Genomic DNA, 24,296 nt, shown 5'->3' with positions numbered 1-24,296 from the left:
CTGAGGTAAAAACAGTAAATTCTGGAAAAACGCAACAGGTCAGGCAGCAACTGTGGAGAAAGAAACAGAGTTAATATTTCAGGTCGTTCTGATGAAAGGTCATGGCCTGAAACTCTGTTTTTCTCTCTCCACGGATGCTGCCTGACCTGCTGAGTATTTACAACCTTTCCCGTTTTTGTTATGAATAGATTAGGCCCCTCTAGCCTGCTCTCTCATTCAGTAAGATTAAGGCTGATCTACCTCGCTTCGCTTTCGCACCATATCCACATGATGCCTTTAGTGTCCAAAAATCTATCCATCTCTGTCTTGATTATGCTCAGAGCCGAAGCATGCAAAGTCCTCTGGAATTTCAGAATTCCAAAAATCCACGAGCCTCTGAATTATGAAATGCTCCCCATCTCAGAGGTAGAGTCTCATCTCAACTCACTTTGCTTGGCGTGTGCAATGAACAGCAATTTGTAGATACAAACAGTTTAAAACTGCTTTATAAAATGTACAATTTGGCTTATAGCCTAGGTGCTTGTCATCACCAGTGCCTTCAGACACCGAATTAAAGGAGAAATTAACCTGAAAGATGAGCACTCCTGAGTTGTAGGGGTTTTAGAACATGCTTAGAAACTGTTTTTGTGTGTGGTGTGAACCTTCTCTGAGATTTGATGTCTGAAAAATGACTGGTTAACATTCTCTGACAGGGCATATAAACAGACAGCAGCATGTGTTTACACAGTACTTCTCACATGATGTCAGAGTGCTTTCCAACGGATAGAGGAAGATGCTGAATCAGCCATGGGAAGCAATGATGGGGTTAGGAAAATAACCGAAAGAATGTTTGGAAGAAAGTTTTCTTTTGGATGCTTTTGAAAAACGGTGGCTTGGCCCTTAGGGAATTCTAATTTATGAAAGCATTGCGCCATGGGCTAGATACTATAGGGTGCTGCATTCCCCCCCACCCCCTCCCCCACTCTCTCCAGCTAAAAATGCGCAGAGGGGAGCCTGCCCATGATCCCGATCGCAGCCCCGCAGCAATTTAATGCAGGGAGCAGTGTTAATTGCTTTAAGGTGAGACTTGAGCCCCTATCTCAGGAGGAAGTCACACCTCAGAGAGCTGTCAGCCATTCAGATAGCTGGCAACTCTGTAGTCCCAGCAACACCAACCAGGAGTAGTGGACACTGCTAGGACTACAGACAGTCTCCAATGCTCAGGAAAGTCAGGCTAGTCCGGGTTCAGAGGGCTCTGCAAGAGGCATGGGCTCAGGAGTACATAGGTGGAAGATTAAAGGAGGGCCTCCAATTAGCCCAGGGGACATGTAAAGGAAGTGACACCCACCCAACCCCCTTACCTAACATAAAAACAAAAAAACTGTGGATGCTGGAAATCCAAAACAAAAACAGAATTACCTGGAAAAGCTCAGCAGGTCTGGCAGCATCGGCGGAGAAGAAAAGAGTTGACGTTTCGAGTCCTCGTGACCCTTCGACAGAACTTGAGTTCGAGTCCAAGAAAGAGTTGAAATATAAGCTGGTTTAAGGTGTGTGTGTTGGGGGGCGAAGAGATAGAGAGACCTTACCTAACAACCGGCTAAACAACTGAAGCTGCCGGGCTTCCTGCATTGCCTGGGCCACCCCTTGCTTTGGCTAAAGTATCAGCTGGGGTGGGATGAGGCTCTACGTAACCCAAGACCTCCCCTACTCCCTGTAAAGTTTTAGACCATTGGGTGGTGTACACATAGGCAGCGGGAAAGCCACCCACTGGATTTTGCATGCCCCACCTGTCCACAAACCTGCTCGTGTGGAGAAACCTGCTGGCTGGGGAGCTTAAATTTCGGTCCCATATTCTTGAAAGTATATACTTGCTTTCCAATTTCATAACTGTTCCAGTTTTTCCGTTTCATTACAGATGGGCTGTCTCTTCCGTCATGACTCGCCAGAACCAAATTCCAACCGAAGATGGTTCCCGGGTCACTTTGGCTCTTATACCTCTGTGGGATATGTGTAATCACACCAATGGCTTGGTGAGTGAAAACATCACTTATGCCCTGTAAGGGACTTTATCCTGCATCTTAAAAAGTTCCCTCTAAATTGAACAATCTGGTTTTGTGTTTCTGTAGCTTCCAGGAAGTAGCCGAGTGATAAAGCAGTTTAGGCATTGTCTTTTCAAATAACATTAAACAGTTGCCTGCCTGTTAGATCCTGTAATGTACAGTGACCCTCTTGCTTCCTGCAGCAATTCAGAATGACCTGGGTCACAGACTTCCCCACAGCCACTGCTTGTGTTGTTGTGACTTGCGATGCAACAGTTGTACAAGCTCACCTGTACCTTTTGATAGAAACAAGTGAGTCTCTTCTCAAACATGCAGTAGGGTAGATATAGAAAAACTATTTCCACACAAGATCCAAGGGACATAATCTTAAAATTAGGGCTAAGCCATTCAAGAGGGAGATCAAACCAGAAGTACTTTTAGCACAAAAGGGTATCAGGAACTTGGAACTCTGTCTCCCAAAGGCTGTGACTAATGGAACAATTAGAGCTTTTAAGACTGAGATCATTGGATTTTTGTCAGGTCAGGGTATCAAAGGATATGGATCTAAGGTGGATAAATGGAGTTGAGATACAGATCAGGCATGATCTAATTGAATGCTGGATCAGGCTCAAGAGGCTGAATGGCCTACTCCTGCTCCCAAGTCAAGTGATGACACTTGGAAATTGGCCAATTGGTAACCTTCTGTTGGGTGAGAAGGGTTAATGAGATAAATTATGATAAATTATCAGTTCGGCCTAATTTTTTAGGTGGATGGGGCGGGGGGGGGGGGGAGGGGTGTAAATAGACTATTTATAGGATAGTTCTACCAGTAAGCAAGTACAAACACTACAAGGCACCCTATACCCTTAAATCCCCAGCCATCCATCTGTTCACTAGATAATAGTAAAAGTTTATTTTCTCGCACCCTATTTTTTTGTGTGGAAAAGCAGCATTCATTGTGATTGGATGATAGATGGCTAATGTGAACAAGGACTTGAAAGTGCAAAAAATGCAGTTTTGTCCTCTGAATGTGTAAACTGTCATTTGTTTTACTTTACTAAAAAGCAGAGGGAGAGGAAATTTCCACCTTTGCTTTAAGCTACTGTTACACGTTGCTTTTGTCCACGCCCCAGGACTTCTAGGACCTGGAAACTTTGTCCCACTTAATTACATGCCTATCTTAACCTTCAGTCCTTCCCTTTTTAGATCACAACTGGGTACAACCTAGAGGATGATCGGTGTGAATGTGTTGCTTTACAGGATTATAAAGCTGAAGATCAGGTAAGGAAGAAAGTTATTGATTTCATGCTTCTAGAAGATTTCATAAGCATTAACATTATTTTGTTACTATAATAGCGTTACTTTTTGAAAAAAAACCCAAGGAAAACAGGAATTTCAGTGAAACATATTCCCTGCAGACGCAGTGCTATATGTTCACAGATGACAATTGGGAATCATGTTCTATGTTTAGAAGGATATGTTGAAAGGGTTAGATGAAGTAGGGTGGGAAGAGGCTCATATGGAGCATAAACATCAGCATAGAATTATTGGCCTGTTCAATACTATAAACTTTATGTAATGTAATATATTATCGAGGGAGGAACAACATTCTATAGTCCATTATAAAAGATTTAATAGCTGAGCACTTGGAAAACAGTGGCAGAATCAGACAGAGTCAGCATGGATTTACGAAAGGGAAATCGTGCTTGACAAATCTACTGGAATTTTTTGAGAATGTAACTAGTAGAGTTGATGAGGGGGAGCCAGTGGATGTGGTTTATTTGGACTTTCAGAAGGCTTTCAACAAAGTCCCACATAAGGGATTAGCATGTAAAATTAAAGCGCACGGAATTGGGGATAGCGTATTGAGATGGATAGAAAACTGGTTGGCAGACAGGAAACAAAGGCCTGAATTTTCCTGTCAGCTATTTGGGAGCGGGGCCCGCTCGCCAATGGGAAAATGACGCAGAATAACTTAGGGAAGAACCCCCGACATCATCCCGGTCCATTTAAATTCTTAGGAAGGCGGGCGGACAGCGAAATCAGTTGTCCACCTGCCGAACTGTCGATGGCCAATTGAGGCCATTGACAGGGTAATTAAGATAATTAAAGACCCTGCCCGTCCAACCTCAAGGCTGGCGGGCAGGCCAGGAGCCCCAGCGGGCTTCTGATAATACATGAAACTTCATCCAGCGGCGGGATGAGGTTTCATGTCTGTTTTTAAGAACTTTCATAAATTGTATGTGATATTTATTAACGTGTCCTATCTTGTGTGACATTGTCACATGAGGGGGACATGTTAATGATTTTTTAATTTTTCTATTTTTAAAATTTTTTAGATTGTCAGTAATCTCCCTGAAACAGCACTTTGTCTCAGGGAGCAGTCTGCTCATTCGCACGCATGGGCGAGAGAGCGCACTTTGACAGATGGGGCATCCCTCCACCCCCATGTACAGGAAGTGCATAACACTTCCTGTCTGGCAGGCCGCTGGGCGGGCCTTAATTGGCCTGCCCACTCAAAATGGCAGCAGGCCCCATTTCGGCATCAGAGTTCGGCTGCCCGCCCACCCGCCGCCCAGCCAGTGGGGCCCACCCGCCAACCTAGGGCAAAATTCTGCCCAAAGAGTAGGAATTAACGGGTCTTTTTCCGAATGGCAGGCAGTGGCTAGTGGGGTACTGCAGGGATCGCTGCTGGGACCCCAGCTATTCATGATATATGTTACTGATTTAGATGAGGGAACTAAGTGTAGTATCTCCAAATTTGCAGATGACACAAAGCTGGGTGGGAGGGTGAGCTGTGAGGAGGATGCAGAGATGCTTCAGAGTGATTTCGACAAGCTGAGTGAGTGGGCAAATGCGTGGCAGATGCGGTATAATGGGGATAAATGTGAGGTTATCCACTTTGGTAGCAAAAACAGGAAAGCAGATTATTAGAGAGGGGAATGCACAACGAGACCTGGGTGTCCTCGCATACCAGTCGCTGAAGGTAAGTGGTTTGTTGGCCTTCATAGCGAGAGGATTCGAGTACAGGACTAGGGACGTTTTGCTGCAATTATACAGGGCCATGGTGAGACCACACTTGGAATATTGTGTGCAGTTTTGGTCTCCTTATCTGAGGAAGGATGTTCTTGCTATAGAGGGAGTGCAGCGAAGATTTACCAGATTGTTTCCTGGGCTGGCGGGACTGACATGTGAGGAGCGATTGAGTCGGTTAGGATTATATTTGCTGGAGTTCAGAAGAACGAGGGGGATCTCATAGATATCTATAAATTTCTAACAGGACTAGATGGGGTAGATGCAGGAAGGATGTTCCCGATGGTGAGGGAGTCCAGAACCAGGGGTCACAGTCTGAGGATATGGGGTAGGACTGAGATGAGGAGAAATTTCTACACCCACAGAGTGATGAGCCTGTGGAATTCGCTACCACAAAGTAGTTGGCCAAAACATTTTATGTTTTTAAGAAGGAGTTAGATATAGCTCTTGGAGCGAAAGGGATCAAAGGATATGGGGAGAAAGTAGGACCAGGCTATTGAGTTGGATGATCAGCCATGATCATAATGAATGGCAGAGCAGGCTCGAAGGGCCGAATGGCCTACTCCTGCTCCTATTTTCTATATTTCTATTGCTGCTTTGTATTTGAGGAGGGGATAGTACACATTGTCCTCTTTTTAGGTAATGGGTAAAATACAATGAATCATACCCCAAGGACTATACAAGTGGAATGACCAACAATTTGAGTTTAAAAAAAAGACTTGACTAGATCCTTTTGAGATTTGTTGCTATTTTTAACCCTATTAATGAGTTCATCTCATTTTTCAAACAGTTTATACATACTTGAATGTGGATTTTTAAAATGCATTCATGGAATGTGGGCGTCACTGGGTAGGCCAACGTTTATTATCCATCCCTAAATGCCCTAGAGAAGGCGGTGGTGAGCTGCTGTCTTGAACCACTGCAGTCCATGTGATGTAGTACACCCACAGAGCTGTTGGGGAGGGAGTTTCAGGATTTTGACCCAGCGACAGTGATAGAATGGCGATATATTTCCAAGTCAGGATGGTGAGTGCTTTGGAAGGGCACTTTCAGGTGGTGGTGTTCCCATGTGCCTGCTGCTCTTGTTCTTTGCATGGTTGTGGGTTTGGAAGTGCTGTCTAAGGAGCCTTGGTGAGTTCTTGTAGATGGCACACACTCTGCATTTGTGGTGGAGGGAGTAAATGTTTGTGGATGGGGTGCCAATCAAGCGGCCTGCTTTGTCCTAGATGGTGTCAACCTCTTGAGTGCTGTTGTAGCTGCACTCATCTGGAGAGTATTCCATCACACTCCTGACTTGTACCTTTTAGATGGTGGACAGGCTTTGGGGAGTTAGGTGGCGAGTTACTCACTGCAGGATTACTAGCCTCTGACCTGGCTTATAGCCACAGCGCTTATATGGTTAATCCAGTTCAGTTTCCGGTCAATGTTAACCCCAAGATGTTGTTATTGGGGCATTCAGCAATGGTAATGCCATTGAATGTCAAGGGACGTTGGTTAGATTCTCTCTTGTTGGAGTCGGTCATTGCCTGGCACGAATGTTACTTGACACTTGTCAGCCCAAGCCTGGATAATGTCCAGGTCTTGTTGCATTTGGACTTGGAATTCTTCAGCCATTGTTTTAGCTGAAGTTTTAGTGTTAAGACTGCTTGACCTTCTAAAATTTTTCTACAACACAAAAGATACAGCAAGTTTGTGTGAAGACCCGAAATCATGTTGAAGTACAATAAGACTAAAGCTTGATCGTGACAAGCGCACACTCTTTAAGGTCACTGAAAGAAGTCACAATGTACAATTGGGGCAGGGTAGCAGGGGCATGTCAAAAGTAACGCAACCCAGGCTGAGATCAGTGTGCTTTGCTAAATTAATTGTAAAGAATACTGGAAAGTATTTGTAAACAATATAATTTCTCAAGAATCGGTTACTTTGCTAACTCATGAGTGTTGCAAACTGATACAGCCCAGTGCATTGGCACTAAATTTGAATTGGATTTGCAGCATATCACCTGCCACCTCCTATTTAGATGATTGGTTTCATTGATCACCGAAAAATTATTTTTATGTATTTCTTTGGATTTTAACCACTTTAGCTTGAAACAACCCATTTGCCAACCCTCAGCAATTTTTTGTTGTTAATTATGTTCACGTATAAATGCTGAATGGACTTATATTGTCTTCCTGTGCACGCAATTTTTATGCAGGCATGAATCTGTTAGTTTTAAATTTTAAAATAGTATGCACAGGAATTTAGTACAAGCTCATTAAAGAAAAGAACTTGCATTTATATACCTCTCATGGGCTCTGGATGTTCTGAAGCACTTTACAGCCTATAAAGTACTTTTGAAATATTTGGTGCAATTTTAGTTCATTCAACACCCACCACTTACACAGAGTTAAAATTGGCCCAAAGTCAGTGTTGTAGCAAGCATGGCCAGGTCTCTCAAAAAGCAATGAAATAAATTACTAGATCACCTGCTTTAGGTATGAAAACATAAAATGTTAGAAATACCCACCAGGTCTTGTAGCGTCTGTGGAGAAAGAAACAGAGTTAATGTTTCAGGTTGTGACCTTTCATCAGAACCCTGCTTCAGGTGTTGGTTTAGGGATAAATATTGACTGGGACACGAAGGAAAGCTCCCCTGCTTCTCTTTGAATGGTGGGATCTTTTACTTCCACCTGACAGGGCAGATGGGCCTCGGTTTAATGTCCCCAATAAAAGACACCCCTGACAGTGCAGCACATTCTGTACTGCTTTGAAGTGTCAGCCTGGATTATTCTCTCAGGTCTCTGGACTTAAAGGTTCATATGTAAACTTTGCCAATAGGAAGTTCTACCATTGAAGCCCTTATGTTTGTACATTGTACCATAAATGCATTTCCTTTAAGAATATCAAATTCCAATGCCTCGCCATTGTTGCCTTTATTTGCATATTTTACTTTAAGGATTTTTTTTTTACAGTCAGACTGAGATTTCTATCGCATGCCTTTCTTGAAAATCTGGATGACCTTGATCCTTTAGGCCTTGCGCCTGGCTCCTGTGACATCATTTTGGGCTGCTCAGAGCAAACCGGTTGAAAATGCTGGATGGCACCGATGACACTAAGATAGGCGGCATTGTAAGCAGTGTAGATAGAAGCATAAAATTACAAAAGGATATTAGTAGGTTAAGTGAATGGGCAAAGCTGTAACTAATGGATTTCAATGTAGGCAAATGTGAAGTCTTCCACTTTGGACTTTATAAGATAAAACAGGTATTTTTTAAGTGTGAAAAGTCAGAAGTAGCAGAGATCGAAAGAGACTTTGAGGTCTAGGTATAAAGATCATGAAAATGTCATCAACAGGTACAGAAAATAATCAAAAAGGCTAATGGTTCTCAGCCTTCATAAGTCAATCTTCAGCTATACAAAGCTAGGTCACACCTGAGGTACTGTGAGCTATTTTGGGCATCATACCCTAGGAAGGATATATTGGCTTTGGGGATGGGGGAACAGAGTAGATTTACCAGATCATAATTGGACTCTAAGGTTTAAATTATGAGGAAAGATTACATAAATTAGGATTATATTTTCTGAAATCTAAAAGGTTAAGGGCTGATTTAATCAAGATTTTCAAGATTTATGGGGAACAGACAGTGGAGATAAGGAGAAAGTATTTCCATTGCTTAAGAAGTCCAGTGCTAGAGAACATGGTCCAAAAATTAGAGACTGACTTTTCAGGAGTAAAATTAGGAATCACTTCACACAAAGGTTGATAGATGTTTGGAACTCTCTTCTGAAACTGGCAATTGGTGCAAAATCAGTTGTTAATTTTAAAACTAAGATTGATAGATTTTTGTAATGCAAAGGTATTAATCGATATATGGTAAAGGTGGGTACTTAGATCAGCCATCATCCTATTGAATGGCAACTCAGGCCTGAGGGGCTAAATGGTCTACGCCTGTTCCATTGTTACTGTACAGGAAATCCCTGAATCATATTGAAAAGTGCATTTGCAAACTAAGCTGAAACTGCCAGAACTCTGTGCTCTTTCATATAGAGGGGACCTTCTCAGTACCTTGTTTAAGCCGACATAGTGAAAAGCAGGAGCATTAGCAACCGAGATTTGGGGCCTTAGGTTTACAGCCAGTTCCCAAACAATTTGTATGAATTTAACATACGATATTTGAATCTTTCAGATCTATATTTTCTATGGGACTCGCTCCAATGCTGAGTTTGTGATACACAATGGATTTTTCTTCAATAATAACTCGCATGACAGAGTGAAGATAAAGCTGGGAGTGAGTAAAAGTGACCGCCTCTATGCTATGAAAGCAGAAGTTTTAGCTCGTGCTGGCATACCAACGTAAGTATTTTATCAAAGGTTTCATCCATCTCCCTCACCATTCCACAGTCAATTGCAAAAAGCAAATTCAGCTATTTTTGCAAGACTGCATGTAAAAATATTATAAAAACAAAAAAACTGTGGATGCTGGAAATCCAAAACAAAAACAGAATTACCTGGAAAAACTCAGCAGGTCTGGCAGCATCGGCGGAGAAGAAAAGAGTTGAACAGAAGGGTCATGAGGACTCGAAACGTCAACTCTTTTCTTCTCCACCGATGCTGCCAGACCTGCTGAGTTTTTCCAGGTAATTCTGTTTTTGTTTTGTAAAAATATTATGTTTACCAAATATTATGGTTGCCTTCTTCTGTTAAATAATTCATAAATGGACAGTTTAATGTTACTTTTTTGAGTTTTCCTGATCAATGAAGCACCTTGTCTGTCAGCTGTGTACTTCAGGACTTCACTGTAATGCTGCCCATGATCTTCTATCCACTCATTTTAATAGGCGGAAAATCATGGGCAGTGCGCCTACGATTTCTTGATAACATGCAGCTGGTGGGTGAGACTCTCTGCCAGTAGTAAAGTCAGAAAATGACCCCCTTCATCTTCAATTGTGGCATCTGTAAGCCAAGAAGCAGGTAATTGTTATTGCCTCCAAACATGGTAAAATATGTTATCAGGGCAGGGGAAACAGTCATAATTATTTACAGTATTGATTGAAGAGGTAGCATGAAATTCACTTAATACAAGTGGATATAGATGTACATTGAGGGTGGGGAGGGGAAGCTTTTTTCCATTTAAAACTTAAACATTAAGGCAATAATTTGCAATGTTTCATCCAAAGTGACATATGAAGCTTTGGCATGGTAAATGCAGCCCTTCTGTGGGCTGACTATTAGAATACAGTTTCTCCCTGTCTGAAAATCCCCATCCTTCCCTCACCTGCCTGGATCCCTCTGTCAGCTGAAAAAAAGAGACTAAGTCAGATCCCTAAAGTGTCTTAAGAACTATTAGTCAGCGTAAGGTAAAGTGTTGCATTTACCACAACAAGGATTCTGCATTTTCCTTGACAGAAGTCTTCACTTCACTTATTAAATACATTGCTGCTTCAGTGCAAGAGTCTGATATGCCACCACTTCTGATTATAACACTAATTAATAGAGAGCATATAAAGTGTCCTCTGATACCCTACTCATATCAGCACATATTTCGTATGGCTCCCTAAGACAGCCTGATAATGATGGAATTATATGAGTGACTTAAGTGGAATTGATCGAGCCTTTTTCTCACCACAGCCATGTTGTTTAAAGCATCAGTGGTATAATTAAATGTGCAGTGCAATGTTTTGAAAGCTACTTTTACCTGCGCTACAATATTTTAAGTTCCTTAAACGTAGCTTCCCAAAAGTCAAGTTCTGAGACTTGTTGCAGTTGATCTGAAAGCAGGTTGCTTTCTGGCTCCCCTCAATTGAGTTCAAATCAACATAGGGGAAATATAAGTCTCCATTCTTAATTGCACCAACTGAAATGGGTTTGAGAAGTTAGAGTAGACAAGTATTTGAAGCACAAAACTACCCTCAACTTGAAAACTACAATAATTAATGTAGTGTCGCCATGCACAATTTCTTTTGCCCACGAGACCATACAGTTTATCCTTGATATGCTGAGGACTTCGTATATGATACTTTCTAATTATATGATGCTGAGATATTTCCTTGTGAACATGCCAAGCTTCTACTCTATTCCTTCCCCGCTCAAGAAATCACTAAGCCCGTGAGTATTGACTTGCAGCACAAGCCTGCGCCCGTGACCGCACTCTGCAAGAGATTGATGCATTTCAAGGCTGTCAAGATTAAACACTCTTTTTTCTTCTTTTCACTCTTTCTCACTCACTACCTTGAACAATCACTGTAGGTAAGTCTTGCCTTTCTCCTTATTAGTTATACATAGGATGGTCTTTACAATAACTCAAAGTCCCTGACATACCCATCCCATCATCTAGCTGAAGGAAGATGCATGGAGCTTAGAGGGCAGAGTGAGTAGCAAAAAGTACCAAGGAGAAAAGATAATCATACTTCAAGGCTAATGATCAGTAATTGTAAGATTGATTTTCTATTTTTGCGCACATGCTAGAAGCTCAATATTGAAATATTAGGTGCAGGAAGTTGTATTATGCAGCCCACCCAGATTACTATTTATTAATTTAAGTGGATGAAAACGTGATTAAGCTGTATCATGGTTATCTAGATTTGTGCACCAAGTGTGAGATGCTCTATGTTGGAACTAAAGGGTGGAAAACTTATCCATTATTAATCGTACTTTATCAGAATGGGTTGTCAGTGAAGCTTATAATCTGTAGCCACTTGCTGTTCATTATGTGCTGTGAACTTAAAAACTATGACTTGAAAATTGTTAGGTCATTTTCTGGTTTGCAGTTGCTGCACTGATAACTCACCTTTGGTGCAATTAGGTGCTTGTTGAAACTGATGTTGTGATTATTCTGACAGACTAACTCCAGTGTCCATGTGTGTTTCTGTCAGGTCCAGTGTATTTGCTCTGCACTGCAGTGAACCTCCCATCTCAGCCCAGCTGTTAGCTTTCCTACGCGTCTTCTGCATGACTGAAGGTAAAACCTTTCCCCCATTTTTCTTTTTTAAAGTGAGGGATGTTGATAGAAATCATTGTGAGGCAATATTCTCAAAGGGATGAAATTACTCCTTTAGAACTGCAAGTGAGAAACTCAAGCAGTTTATGTCAGATCCCTAAAGTGAGATCATTCCTGAGGAGTTATTTGTGATTACCTATACCATTGACTAGGTATTGGACTTGCTGCTGATACATGTCTTTGTGGACGTTGGCCAGTGCACACTCTGCTGTAGATGCATAATGATGTTCTTGCTCACTTGTGTCTCTTCTTCTGCATAATTTACTCCAGTCATCAATGACTGTACCTTTTGCTATTTCTCAGACTGTCCTAAGTAATACTAGGTCAGCATTAGGGATGGCAAATTCTTTTATTTATTGCCTTTACTGTAATTGTTAAAAGGATACCTTGATTTGTCACTTGGATGTATTGAGAACTGCTATTAATATTGTCATTTTTCCTGCATGTGTTATCTCTTTTTTTTCCCAAGTAAAAAGCTTTCTAGGGATTTATGTAATCCAGTCTTATGCACCCTGATTTTTCTTCATCTGTTCTCCATGTATTGTGGTCTTTTTCTGTTAAGTCAGGTATATTGAATTTCATTGGTGAAGACTCCTCCCTATAACTAATTATCTCCAATTTCCCTCTTTAAATAAATAGCAATATTTATTACATGGGGGAGGGAAGAAGTGTTTTTAAGTTTTTAGTCATGATGTTCCAGCCATTGTTGTGCGAGGCAGACTGGATTGGCCAGCTGTTTTTTTCTGGCCTGTATGTTCATATCTTGCTATCAAAGTGATTTCTTATTTTATGTTGTATGTTATGTTGTATCTTCATATTTTCTCTGGTGATACAGATTGCAGAGACTGGCTTGAAGCACCTCCAAAGGAGCATGTATTTCAGATCAGTTAGGTCTCCCAGCTCCTGTAGTTGTTGTTTTTTTCTGTGGGAAGACTTCACTATATCAGTCCCCAGTTGATAGTAATAGGGTACTGTTCTTGTAACATCTATGTCTGTATATATAATACAGTTCAGGAAAGAGACAATTTCGCCATGGCATTGTATAATCTGTTAAATGAAAAGTGGCAAAAGAGAACTTTTTTTCCCAGTAAGGCTTGTTATTCATAATGCACGGAGGAGAACTTCCTTTTAAATCATTAGTACTACAGTAAGAAATCTATCATAGAGTGTGTACGTGCGCCAAATATGAATATTACTACCTTTAATACACTATATCTTGATAAGTGAGTAATGAATTTGACAAGAATAATAATTCTGAGCACCATGATTCTGATGGCATTCTGGATTTTTCCATCCATTCTGCTGATAATGCACCTCCTCTGCCAAATCTAAAGCTGAACAAGTGACTGGACAGGAACTGGGATTGTGCCTTGAGGCCTTGAGTTCTGGCATTTCTGCAAATAAAAATTTGTCTGCAGTTTTAATGGTGAATGCCGTCACATCATGGAACTTAGAAATAACAAGAAAAGGGATTTTATTATTTCATGATCAGACTATAGTTGGGGGTGAGGGGTGCAGGAATGAGAAAATTGGAGGACTGACAGCATTTGGGGAAGGGGAGCAGGCATTTGCGGAGGGGGAGCAGCAATGGCCATTTTCTTTAAGTGTAACATTGCAGTGAGCATTCCTGTTCCACTCGTCCCTGCATTCAGGTAAGTGTATTTCAAAAACACAAGTAAGTTACAGGTAGCCCCAAAGATCTGGTTTTCCTGAATGAATAAGCTGCTGGCTGCTTCAGATCAATCGATGGGAGTCTCAAACAAGCGTTAGACTCTCTGCAAATTATATTTGCAAATAAGGGGCATAATGCCTATTTCAGCCCATGGTCGTTGCACAATAATTAATTTGTCCTTTCACAGTAAGGCAAGCTGCGCACATATGGACAAAAATGTGCACACATTTCTTGCCTATACTACAGCTTCAGTAGGTCGGTTAGCACCAGAAAGATGGGCACTTGGTGTCCAAATTTATAGGTCATTAACTGGTTTTTCAATTCATCCTGACTTTTTTGTCAAACACTTATTATGAGAAGATTCTATACAGCTAGGGTTTCTCAAGCTCCGTGAAAGTGTCTTCCTCCTCTACACTGTCATTACTTGTTCTGAATTGGAGTTAGATTTCCACTGTATTTGGTACATTTTACAGCAATTTATGCTGAACCTTGGACCAATGTAGAGATTTTATAATGTGCACGGTGTATCATATGAATTCAATCAGTGTTCATGTAAGAGTACATACCACACTGATGATAAATGTTGTGTCAATTAAGCTGACAAAGACAATTAGAAGGCTGCCTATTAGAAGATTGTAGGACAAACTTGTTGAGCAAATGAAAATAGTATTTTCTACAGTTTTCCTTTGCAGGTTTAAAAACTCGTTTAGCATTTAATTTTAAGACCTTAAATATTTCAAGGATTACTGATGACTTCCATTTTACTGTGCTATTTAGGGAATCCTACTAAAAATAGCCAGTTGTAGCTTTTTGGATTATGCAAAGAAAGTGAGTTTGCTGTGAAAATGCTGATTTAAAAAAAAAATTGCAGAAGGTTAATCAGAGTACGATTGCAATGAAAACTGCTGATGATTCTTCTTTTTAAATGAGCAGAGGTTAAACAGAGTTGGGCAGAGATACCAGAGTAGTGTGTAGGTACTGAGCAGTTCTCAATGCTCTGAATCAGTTTGCTGTATCAGCTTCCATTTCCTCCTAGGGCACTACAGCAGAACCATGGAGGTCTGGAGCAAAAGGTGGAGTGGTTTTCACTACATGCTCCTCGCAGCACCGTCATAGATGATTGGTTTATATTGTTGTAAGGCAGATAGGACCTACTTAAATATCCTTTTTTTATGTTTGTCAGACAAATTAAAGAATAAATGGTGGGAGTGGACCACGGGTAGAGAAATAGAACCACATTCTTCCCCTCCCTGCTCCACCCTTGTAACCAGTCAGTGCCCACTTGGGACTGACTGACTACAATTACAGTCAGTCAATGAACCATTGGGAGATGATCTTAAATAAACAAAAGACAAGATGCAGCAGCACATGTGGTTCTGTGAAGTCCAGCTAGTGTGAGCATTGTGCAGTAAGAGTGCTTGTAAGTCACATTGGCTAACTGCTTCTCTGGATCATTAACAAGGGAGTGTAATTATTTAATTTATATCCTCATAAGGGTCAGTTCTTCATGTAACTCACCTCCTGATTCCACAAAGCCTGTCCACCATCTACATGGCACAAGTCAGGAGGGTGACAGAACACTCTCCATTTGCTTGGATGAGTACAGCTCCAGCAACACTCAAGAAGCTCGACACCATCCTGGACAAAGCAGCTGGCTTGACTGACACCCCGTCCACCACCTTAAACATTTACCCCCTCCACCACCAATGCACAATGGCAGCAACGCACTATCTACAAAATGTGCTGCAGCAACTCACCAAGGCCCCTTCGACAGCACCTTCCAAACCGGTGGCCTCTATCACCTAGAAGGACAAGGGCAGCAGATGAATGGGAACACCACTAGCTGCAAGTTTCCCTCCAAGTCACATACCATCCTGACTTTGATTTATATTGCCGTTCCTTCTATTGCTGGCTCAGAATCCTGGAACTCTATCCTTAACAGCACTGTGGGGGTACCTACACCATAAGAACTGCAGCGGCTTGAAAAAGCCATCACCACTTTCTCAAAAGCAGTTAGGGATGGGGAATAAATGCTGGCCTAGGCAGCGACGCCCACATCCCATGAAAGAATATAAAAGAAATGCCTGTTGTAGGACAGTTCCTGCCTCCTCTTTGTGGGACCTTACTGTGTGAAAAATGGCACAATACAGTAATTACAATACTTCAAAAGTATTTCATTTGCCATGAAGCTATTTGGGATGTCATGAGGTTGTGAAAGGCGCCATATAAAGTATTTTTTTATTTCATGAAGTGTGTGTAACTTATTTTTCCATTATATCTGCATTCATGTGTATGAAATACAGCCTTTTTCTAACCCAACTTTTGTAATATAAATTAGCTAATTAATCAAAACATATCATGGAGATAAATTGATTTTTAATGCTTTGTTTAAAAAAAATGTTTCAATTAAAATTTCCTGATTACGTCGTATTCAGAGCTGACATCAGGTACGGTGGGTTACACTGATCACTGGAGATATAAAAAGCTTTCAGCATGTTAACTAATCCATTATTGTGACATAGCTGGAATTTTCCAGCCCCTCATCCTGTTGGGATTTTTTTGGTCCCACCGATGTGGCTTCAATGACTCACCGGGCCCACCTCAGGGGAACCCGCTGTGGAGGGGCGAGGGGGTGGGCTGGAAAATTCTGGCCTTAGTCTTTTGGTTAAGTTTTACCATTCTGATGTGTTTAACTGAATCAAATGTAACAACATCAGGGCATCTGAAATACGTTTGAACAACAGCTACTGCTGTAATATAGGGAAAAGTGCTTGCAAACAGCAATGAGGTATATGACCAGATCATCTGTTTTTGATGCTGAGGGTTAAATGTTGCGCAGGATACTGGGTCAGCTCTTCTAAAGTGCTGTGAGTTCTTTTATGCCTACCTAAATTGGCAAACTTCAGTTTAATGTCTCATCCAAAAGACAGTATCACACTGAAATATTAGCTTAACTTGTATGATCACTTCAGAGTGGGGCTTGGACCCGCGACCTTCTGACCTGGAAGCTTGAATACCACCACTGAACAAAGGTTGACACTGTAATGATGCATTGAGTAAATATTTTAAAGTAATGGTCAATACTGAGTTTATCTGGACAGACTGTTGGCAAACAGATCCCCATCCCCTTTTTAGCTGTTACTTTCTTGAAACATTTGACTGGATTTTCATCTTTGAGGTGAGTAGTGGGAGTTGGGAAATTTGCCTGCCCCATGCACCGTCCTTTGGTGGAAGTGCCTGCAACAGCACGATTTTTGTTTTGGAAGAGGGGAGTGGGTGGTAACCGTAGTCGGGCTCGCCACCCCAGAAGGAGTTTGGAGGCAGCCACAGGGACTGCTGGGTGCTGAGGTGGGCTATTTATAAGGCCCACCTCAGTGCTGTAGGACTTTGTCCCAGTTACAGTAAAATTAATAAAACGAAAAACAGCCCTCTAGCCCTCACTCCTCATAGCCCCTCACCCCACACAATCCAACTTGTGACACCTCATGTCACTCACCCACCAACCCCTCCCCCCCCAGCCCCATAAGCCTTCCATGCCAATCTGTGGCATGCCCATGCCCATTCATCCTGTATACGCTCTGTACAGGACCACTGAACCCTTTATTAACATTAGCATTTGTGAAAAAGCTTTCAAAAAAGTCATTCATTCATAAAAATTACTTTTACTACAGCCCTATAAAAATATCAATCATTCAGACCCTTTAAATTATCAGTAGTAGAAACTGCAAGCACTTGAAACTTCTTTAAATTCTCTGTAAATAAACTTTTGTGCAATTGGCAGAATAGATCAGAGGGAAAGAGTTGTCAATCAAGTGATGTTTTCCCTGGGGCACAGCTGTCTCAACAAAGTATTGGATATCTGGGCTGTCAGCCAAATCTCATTGTTTATGCACTGATTAACGAATAAACGATGTAAGAGCAGAAAATGCCCGAAATGCACTGCAGATTGGTCAGCTTCTGCAAGAGAGAGAGAGGCAAATGTTTGGATGGAACCCTTTTAAATTTAAAAGTGAACATTAAAAGTGGTTTTACAGGTTTGTTTAAAATATAAAAAGCAAATGAGGTAACTGTAAATTTCTGTCAGCCTGAGACTGACAATACAGTGATGGAGGAGAAAATCTGTGAGCCAGTCAACACAATGTATTCTGTGCATCTCCTTATAGCCATTAGCGTACATCTCAGAAATGCCTGCTCTCACAGCTGGGAACTGGCCGCTACTTGAGGGATGCAGAAAGAAGGGGAGAGACATATTCAAAGAACAAAGCAGGGGACAGTGGGGCAGATCCTACTGCTTTCTTTTCAAACTGAAATCTGCCAATGCTGAAATCAGGCCTCAGGGTCTTTGAGCTATCAAAGTTTCAATGCTCTTAATTATAACCTATGTAATTACAGATGAATTGAAAGAACATCTTGTGGGAGAGCATGCAATCGATAAGATCTTTACCTTAGGAAACTCTGATTTCCCTGTAAGCTGGGATAATGAAATCAAACTGTGGACCTTTCTTGAAACCAGAGCTGCACTCCTCTTAAAAACATATAAAACTACTACTGAGGTAGGTTTCTCATATATTGTTATGTTATTTAAGAAATATTAAAACTGGGAACTTGCAAGCGACCTAGATAATCTTATTGATTTTAATTTAGAATTTAGTCTTGCATGTATAAACAGAAACTCAGTTGTGCCTTGTAGGATTTATTGGTACTTTTGAAAGAAGGTTGTCTCTATGTAAAGCTGCATTAACTAAAATGGAAGTTGAATTATAGAATGATATGGATGACCACTTTGCCCATCATGCGTAAGAGCTATCCAGTTAGTCCCACTCCCCTCCACTTTCCCTATGGTCTTGCAAGTTTTCCAATCAAGTATTTATTTAATTTTGTTTTGAAAGTCACTATTGAATTGGCTTCCGCCACCCTTTTCCTTAAACCTGTCCAACTCTCTCTCCTTCTTTACGATATTCCTTCAACCAACATTTGGTTATCTGTCCTCTTCTCTCTGTATGTGGCTCAGTGTCAAATTTTGTTTTATTATCACTTATGAAGCCCTTTGGAACTTTTTACTACATTAAAGATGCTACATAAATGCAAGTTGTTATTGAAGCTCTTCATGATTTAAAGTCCAGATCATCATAACTTGCTGCATATTTTTTTCTTTCTTTGTCTCTGGCCATTTTGCCAGTAATCTTAAATCTGTGCGCCCTGGTTATCAGCTCTTCTGCCACTCAAAATATTCTCCTTATTTACACGTCCTTACATCCTTGACTTTGTTACCTCTGGACTCCACTATTCCAGTGCTCTCTCGGCCAGTTCCTAATTTGCACTTTCTAACTGAGCTCATCCTAATCTGCTGCATGTCCAAACTGTCACCAAGTTTTGGCGACGCATCACCCCTTACATTGGCTCCAAGTTTGACAACTCCTCAGCTTTTAAAATTCTCATCTTTATTTTCCAGCCCTTCCAAAGCCTTGACTCTCCCTATCTCTGTAACCTCCCCCAACCCTATAACCCTCCCAAGTTTCTGTGCTGCTGCAAGCCTGGAGTCTTGCCAGATTTTCTTCGTTCTACTATTGGCATCTGTACCATCAGCTGCCAAGGCTGTAAACACTGGAATTCCCACCTTAAACCTCTCTGCTTCTCCCTCCAGTTTACAATACTCCTTAAAACCTGCCCCTTTAACCAAGCTTTTGGTCATCTGTCCTAATGTCACCCTATGTGGCTCAGTATCAACTTTTATTTGATAATCAGTCCTGTGAAATGCTTTGGAACTTTTTACTAGGTTAAAGGTGCTATAACCTTCATGAATTTAAATTTCTCAATTAAATCGCTCCTTAACCTTCTTTACTCTAAGGTGAACAACCTCAACTTCTCTAGTCTCTCTATGTGATCAAATGTCTGAATCTTTTGAAATTAAGCCAATGTTGTCTCTTCCTTCCCCCCCCCCACCCCGCAAACCTTTGATTTTAGGATGATAAGTCACTGCTTGAAAAGCCAGAACTGTCCTACCACACCAAGATGGCCATCCAGCTCCGCACAGCAGAGAAGGAGATCTTGGAAAAAGCAGTGCAAAGTGCTGCCACAAAAAGAGAGCACTTTACAGAACTCCAGGACAAAGGGGCACCTCTTCCCAAATATGAGGAAAGTAACATCGCCATGCTAGAGAACACTGTAACAGACTCCAAAATTCCGATGGTGCTGAGAAATTTAAACAGTGATGATGAAGGAGAGCAGGATTTGAATTTAACGGAAGCCCTGGGTGAGGCAATTGTAGGAGGGGGAGGCATAATGAATGGAGAGAGCACTTTTCCCAATGATACCGATCCCAAAGGTCATGAGAACCCTAAACAAGAAAACGATGCCAAAGAGACTGGAGATGCCAAAAAGACTATATCAGAAAAGATTGAGCACACTAAAACAGTAGAAATTGAAGAACAATCATGAAATATAATGACAAAAGAGGCTTGTACTTATGTGAAGTGGAAATGGGAACTCTGAACGTTACTGTAGCTGAAAGTGCAACACATTTGATCATGTCCTTTTAAAGTGAGACGAGGTGTAGCTGAAGTGGTCTTGTCATAAGAAGTTACTTTCCAGTAAAATTTCAGTTTATTTAAAAGAAGTGGTCTTAAAATAGCTTCTGGCAGATGTTTGCCTAGTCTCATTGTTGGGTTTGGATAGAGGGTGGACTGTCAACCAGTTCAAAAGCATTTTCAGTACCAAAAGTCAGTGAATTAAGACTTGTTTTATTTAGCTCAAAAAACAAGCTTTGGGTCAAATGAAAAGCAATCTACAGTGAATAGCTGGTGTTAAGTTTTTATTTAATAACATGTACATGTTGTTTGGTACGCAAGTTTCTTTTTAAAACACAAATCTCATTTTCTTTCTACATTTGAAGAAGTTCCACAGGAGTGCAGACTTTTATGCACTCAAACCCATCCACAGTGACCACAAACCAGTTGCCCCTTGTTGACTATTATAATCAGGTGGTTACTATTTCTAGTTTTTGTTTATTGGTGCAAAGTGGTGGGTGAGTAACCAACTGGTATGTCATAGACTGAATGCCATGGTTCCATATGTCTGCTCCAGACACGTTGTAAGCATTAAACGTAACCACAAGATGGGGTTGACGTAGAATGACTTCCAGTGAAGCTCAACTTTCTGACTGGGCAAATGAAGTGCCAAGCCTTTTACAACCACAGCATAGAAACTTATAAACCCTTAAAAGCTCCAGTGTCTTTGATGATGTTGATTGGTTCATACATTTGGCACCAGTGTCATCTGAAAACAGTTAAGGAAATCTAGACTAATATTTTCTGTTCTAGTCTGTGATAGTTTAAACTGGTGTGGTCCTTCATTCCCGTGCGAATGTTAGTGCTATTTGTTTGAACCCCTCAACCAAAGGCACATCCCATCTACAAAAGACGATGGACAGATGGTTACCAGAATCTGGGCATTATTCCAGTTAGAATAATGGGGATTCTGTGAGACTGAGGTTTAATGGCCTTCATAAGTTGGTGAACCGACATTACCATAGTGCAAAGGCTGATATCTCTTTCTTTCCATGCTTCTTCAACCAAATCATTGGTAATGCATTCTCTGTCCTAACCAAAGCCATCCATTTGCTTACTTTTAGACTAAATTTGTTGCTTTGCTTGTATATTGGATCAACGTATCCTATTTTGCAAAACTCATTCTTGGATAAGGAGCAAACAGAGCAAGATTTGCATAGAATGTAGGTATAATTTAACACTGATTCTCAAAATAGATGTTAAGACTTGCACCCTTAAGCCTTTGATAATTTGCTGGTCCCGCCCTTTCCTCTACCCAACTCCTGGTCACTGAAAATTGCCATCATATGGTGCTGGGCACAGTCTAATTTGGACTTTGTGAAACTGCAGCTCTGAACCTGAAGTTCAGGCTCAGTTAATGTTATGACTGAACCATCTTTGAGTGTTGTGAGCTGAGTAATTCTGAGATTACTGCCTTAACAGGCAAGGAATGTCATCTGAGCAAAATCCACTCTTAATATTTGTAAGTTGCTCAATTCAAATTGTCAGATAATTCAACATTTTTCTTAGTACCCAAATGTTGATATTGATTTTATTTCCTTAAAATTATTGATTGACTCAATTTCTTTTTCAAGTGTACAAATAGACTGTAACCTGAATGGAGTGAATTTGGAAATATGTAAAAACAGAATACTTAACCCTTTAAGAGTAGAGTGAAAATTCATAGCTCAAATCAACCCATATAAATGGGCAATGGCAGAACTGATGGTTTGACACAGTTAACTTTACATCTTTTTAAGACACAATTGTATTAGTTGTCTTTGAATTACAAGGTTATTATTTCTATCATGGTGACCAGCATGGTGAGAAGGACTTATGCTGGCCTCTCTGTATTCTGAGAATTAGGAGAACTGCATTTGAGAAGATAGCGTAACCACTGGAATGAAAAGGGCTAATTGCTGTGTCCATATTCTAGTGTGTTTATAAGTTGCACAACTTATTCTATTTGAAAGAGCACATGTGAGTTTGTAAATTTAGCAGCTTCTGTCCTATTTGCTTTAATAATTTACCTGATTGTATTGCTCATTTAACCCTTTGAAAACTGAAAAGCAGATTTTATTTTGAAGAATAGTCTTTTTTTAAGTTTCTGATTTGGAGGAGTATTCTTTAGCATTCCTCCTATATCCCTGAAATATTGTTCACTAATAAGATTGTTTTTATTTTGACCTCCAAATTTTGGGCAGTATGTGTACCAACCTATATGTTTTATATGGTTCTTTAAAGAAAATGTAACTAGCTACACTTAATGTAGGTTTTAGACCAGAAGCTTCTACAACCTTCAAAATATTAAAAGAGATCAATGAATGTGAAACATTAAAGAAAAGGCCAATGCCCTAGAAAGTTCAGGCTACATTTCTTCTTGAATGTGATTACTTTGAATGATGAAATTAAAGTAGTTCACCTTCTAAAGAAGATGACTGGGGCGCATTTGTTTCTGAGAAAATCTACTTTCCACTTGCTACTGAACTTGTATTTGTTTGTTTGTAAATTTGTGACTCCAGTTCCTGGCTCCTCCTGTGTTGAAGAAATCTTTTGCTCAGATTTGTAAACCACCACAGAAAGGAAGCATTTTCATTTTAAATTAGGGGAAAGAAAAGTGAACATTGCTTCAAGCAACATGATTATTTTATGTAGGTGTATTTGTACTCTGATTCAAAAGGAAAGATCACAATTATGGGGCATTGCTCCTCTGAGACTGCAATGTATTAAAACTGCAAAGTACTGGCATGTTGCTTATTAACTTGAATAGGTAGCCTCCTCGCAAATGGGTAGCCATTGTTTAGAAGATTAAGCAAAGTACATTAACTTTTATGTGCTAAATGAGATGTAGCTAACCCCAGTTTACCCCTCAAGAAGTATCAGCAGCACCTAAAGACACTTGTCCAGACTCCTCTTCCAGGGCCACCTACACCTTGTGCAGCATAGAATCCTGTGGGATGTGTAGAAACAATTTGGTGGATAAATCCTAAATGTGCCAATATGCAGAAGCATAAGTACGTAAAATCGGTCACAAGAATTTTTACTTGTGAAAATGGGAACTGAGTCATCAAATTGCTAGGTCTCTTGGAGCACACATAGCCCATGGGTTGAAGTTTAGACCCTCTTGCCCTCACTGGCCCATGTATAAGTTCACTAAGATATGACCTGATGGCTATATCTATACATCTATAATATAGATTACCATGAAAACAATAGGAAAAGACTACAGAAGCTGGAAATGTAAAATAAAAACAGATACTGGAAATATTTAGTAGGTCAGGCAGCATCTGTGTAGAGGGAAACTGAAACGTTACCTGAAACATTGGGCAGTGTTTTACGTGCCCCCGCCAGGTATATTTTTGGCAGGGAGGGTACGTAAAATAGGATGGTGCCCGTCCATCCCTGAGCTCAATGCCACAAAACGGGGGGATGGGTGGGCACTGAAATCGGCAGCCTGACCACCATAATTAGATAAGTACTTAGGGGTCATTTGAGCTTGTTAACATGCCCATTGACCTCTAATACATGGCCCACGCCATAAAATGGTTGGCATGGGCAGTTGAGTAGGCTGCCTTTTTAAAAACTTTTTCAAAAGGTGGGTACTATCTTCGGGAGAGGGGCCCTTTGCGCATCGGGGGCAGCCCCCCTAAAATAGTACCCCACCCCCATCCTATCCACCTGCTATATAAAACATAGCGCCCTCACCCTCCCTACCCAAGACCCCAGACTTACCTGGCTCTGGGATCCATGGGCTACCTTTTTATTATTCTTTCATGGGATATGGGCGTCGTTGGCTCGGCCAGCATTTTTTATTGCCCACCCCTAGTTGTCCTTGAGAAGGTGGTGGTGAGCTGCCTTCCTAAACAGCTGAAGACAGCGTCATGTTGGTACACCCACAGTGTTAGTTTCCTGGTTGCAGCCCCGGCAGCACCTACGATTTCGTTCTTGGCGCTACTGGCAAGTTGGATTGGCTGGCAGCTCCCGACGGCAGGGCTTCCTCCCCAATGAGGAGCGGAAGTCCCACACTGCCCCAATTCAGCCCACCCGC

General features: G+C 41.1%; 1 protein-coding gene across 2 annotated transcripts in view; it reads left to right on the top strand.

Annotated features, from left to right (window-relative positions):
- Positions 1–22,678, top strand: part of setd3 (SET domain containing 3, actin histidine methyltransferase) — a 138,726-nt gene extending 116,048 nt beyond the window's left edge. For both annotated transcript variants that reach the window (XM_041214542.1, XM_041214543.1), the window contains 6 exons: positions 1,895–2,009; positions 3,225–3,299; positions 9,221–9,387; positions 11,907–11,992; positions 18,096–18,256; positions 19,668–22,678. In XM_041214542.1, coding sequence (XP_041070476.1) covers positions 1,895–2,009; positions 3,225–3,299; positions 9,221–9,387; positions 11,907–11,992; positions 18,096–18,256; positions 19,668–20,141 — 1,078 coding nt within the window. In that variant the 3' untranslated portion in view covers positions 20,142–22,678. The remainder of the gene's footprint in view (positions 1–1,894; positions 2,010–3,224; positions 3,300–9,220; positions 9,388–11,906; positions 11,993–18,095; positions 18,257–19,667) is intronic.
- Positions 22,679–24,296: the final 1,618 nt, after the last annotated feature.

Source organism: Carcharodon carcharias, chromosome 20, assembly GCF_017639515.1.
Source record: "Carcharodon carcharias isolate sCarCar2 chromosome 20, sCarCar2.pri, whole genome shotgun sequence".
NCBI classification, from domain to species: domain Eukaryota; kingdom Metazoa; phylum Chordata; class Chondrichthyes; order Lamniformes; family Lamnidae; genus Carcharodon; species Carcharodon carcharias.
The sequence above is the reverse complement of the archived record's forward strand: the minus strand, read 5'-3'. Positions and strand labels throughout refer to the sequence as shown.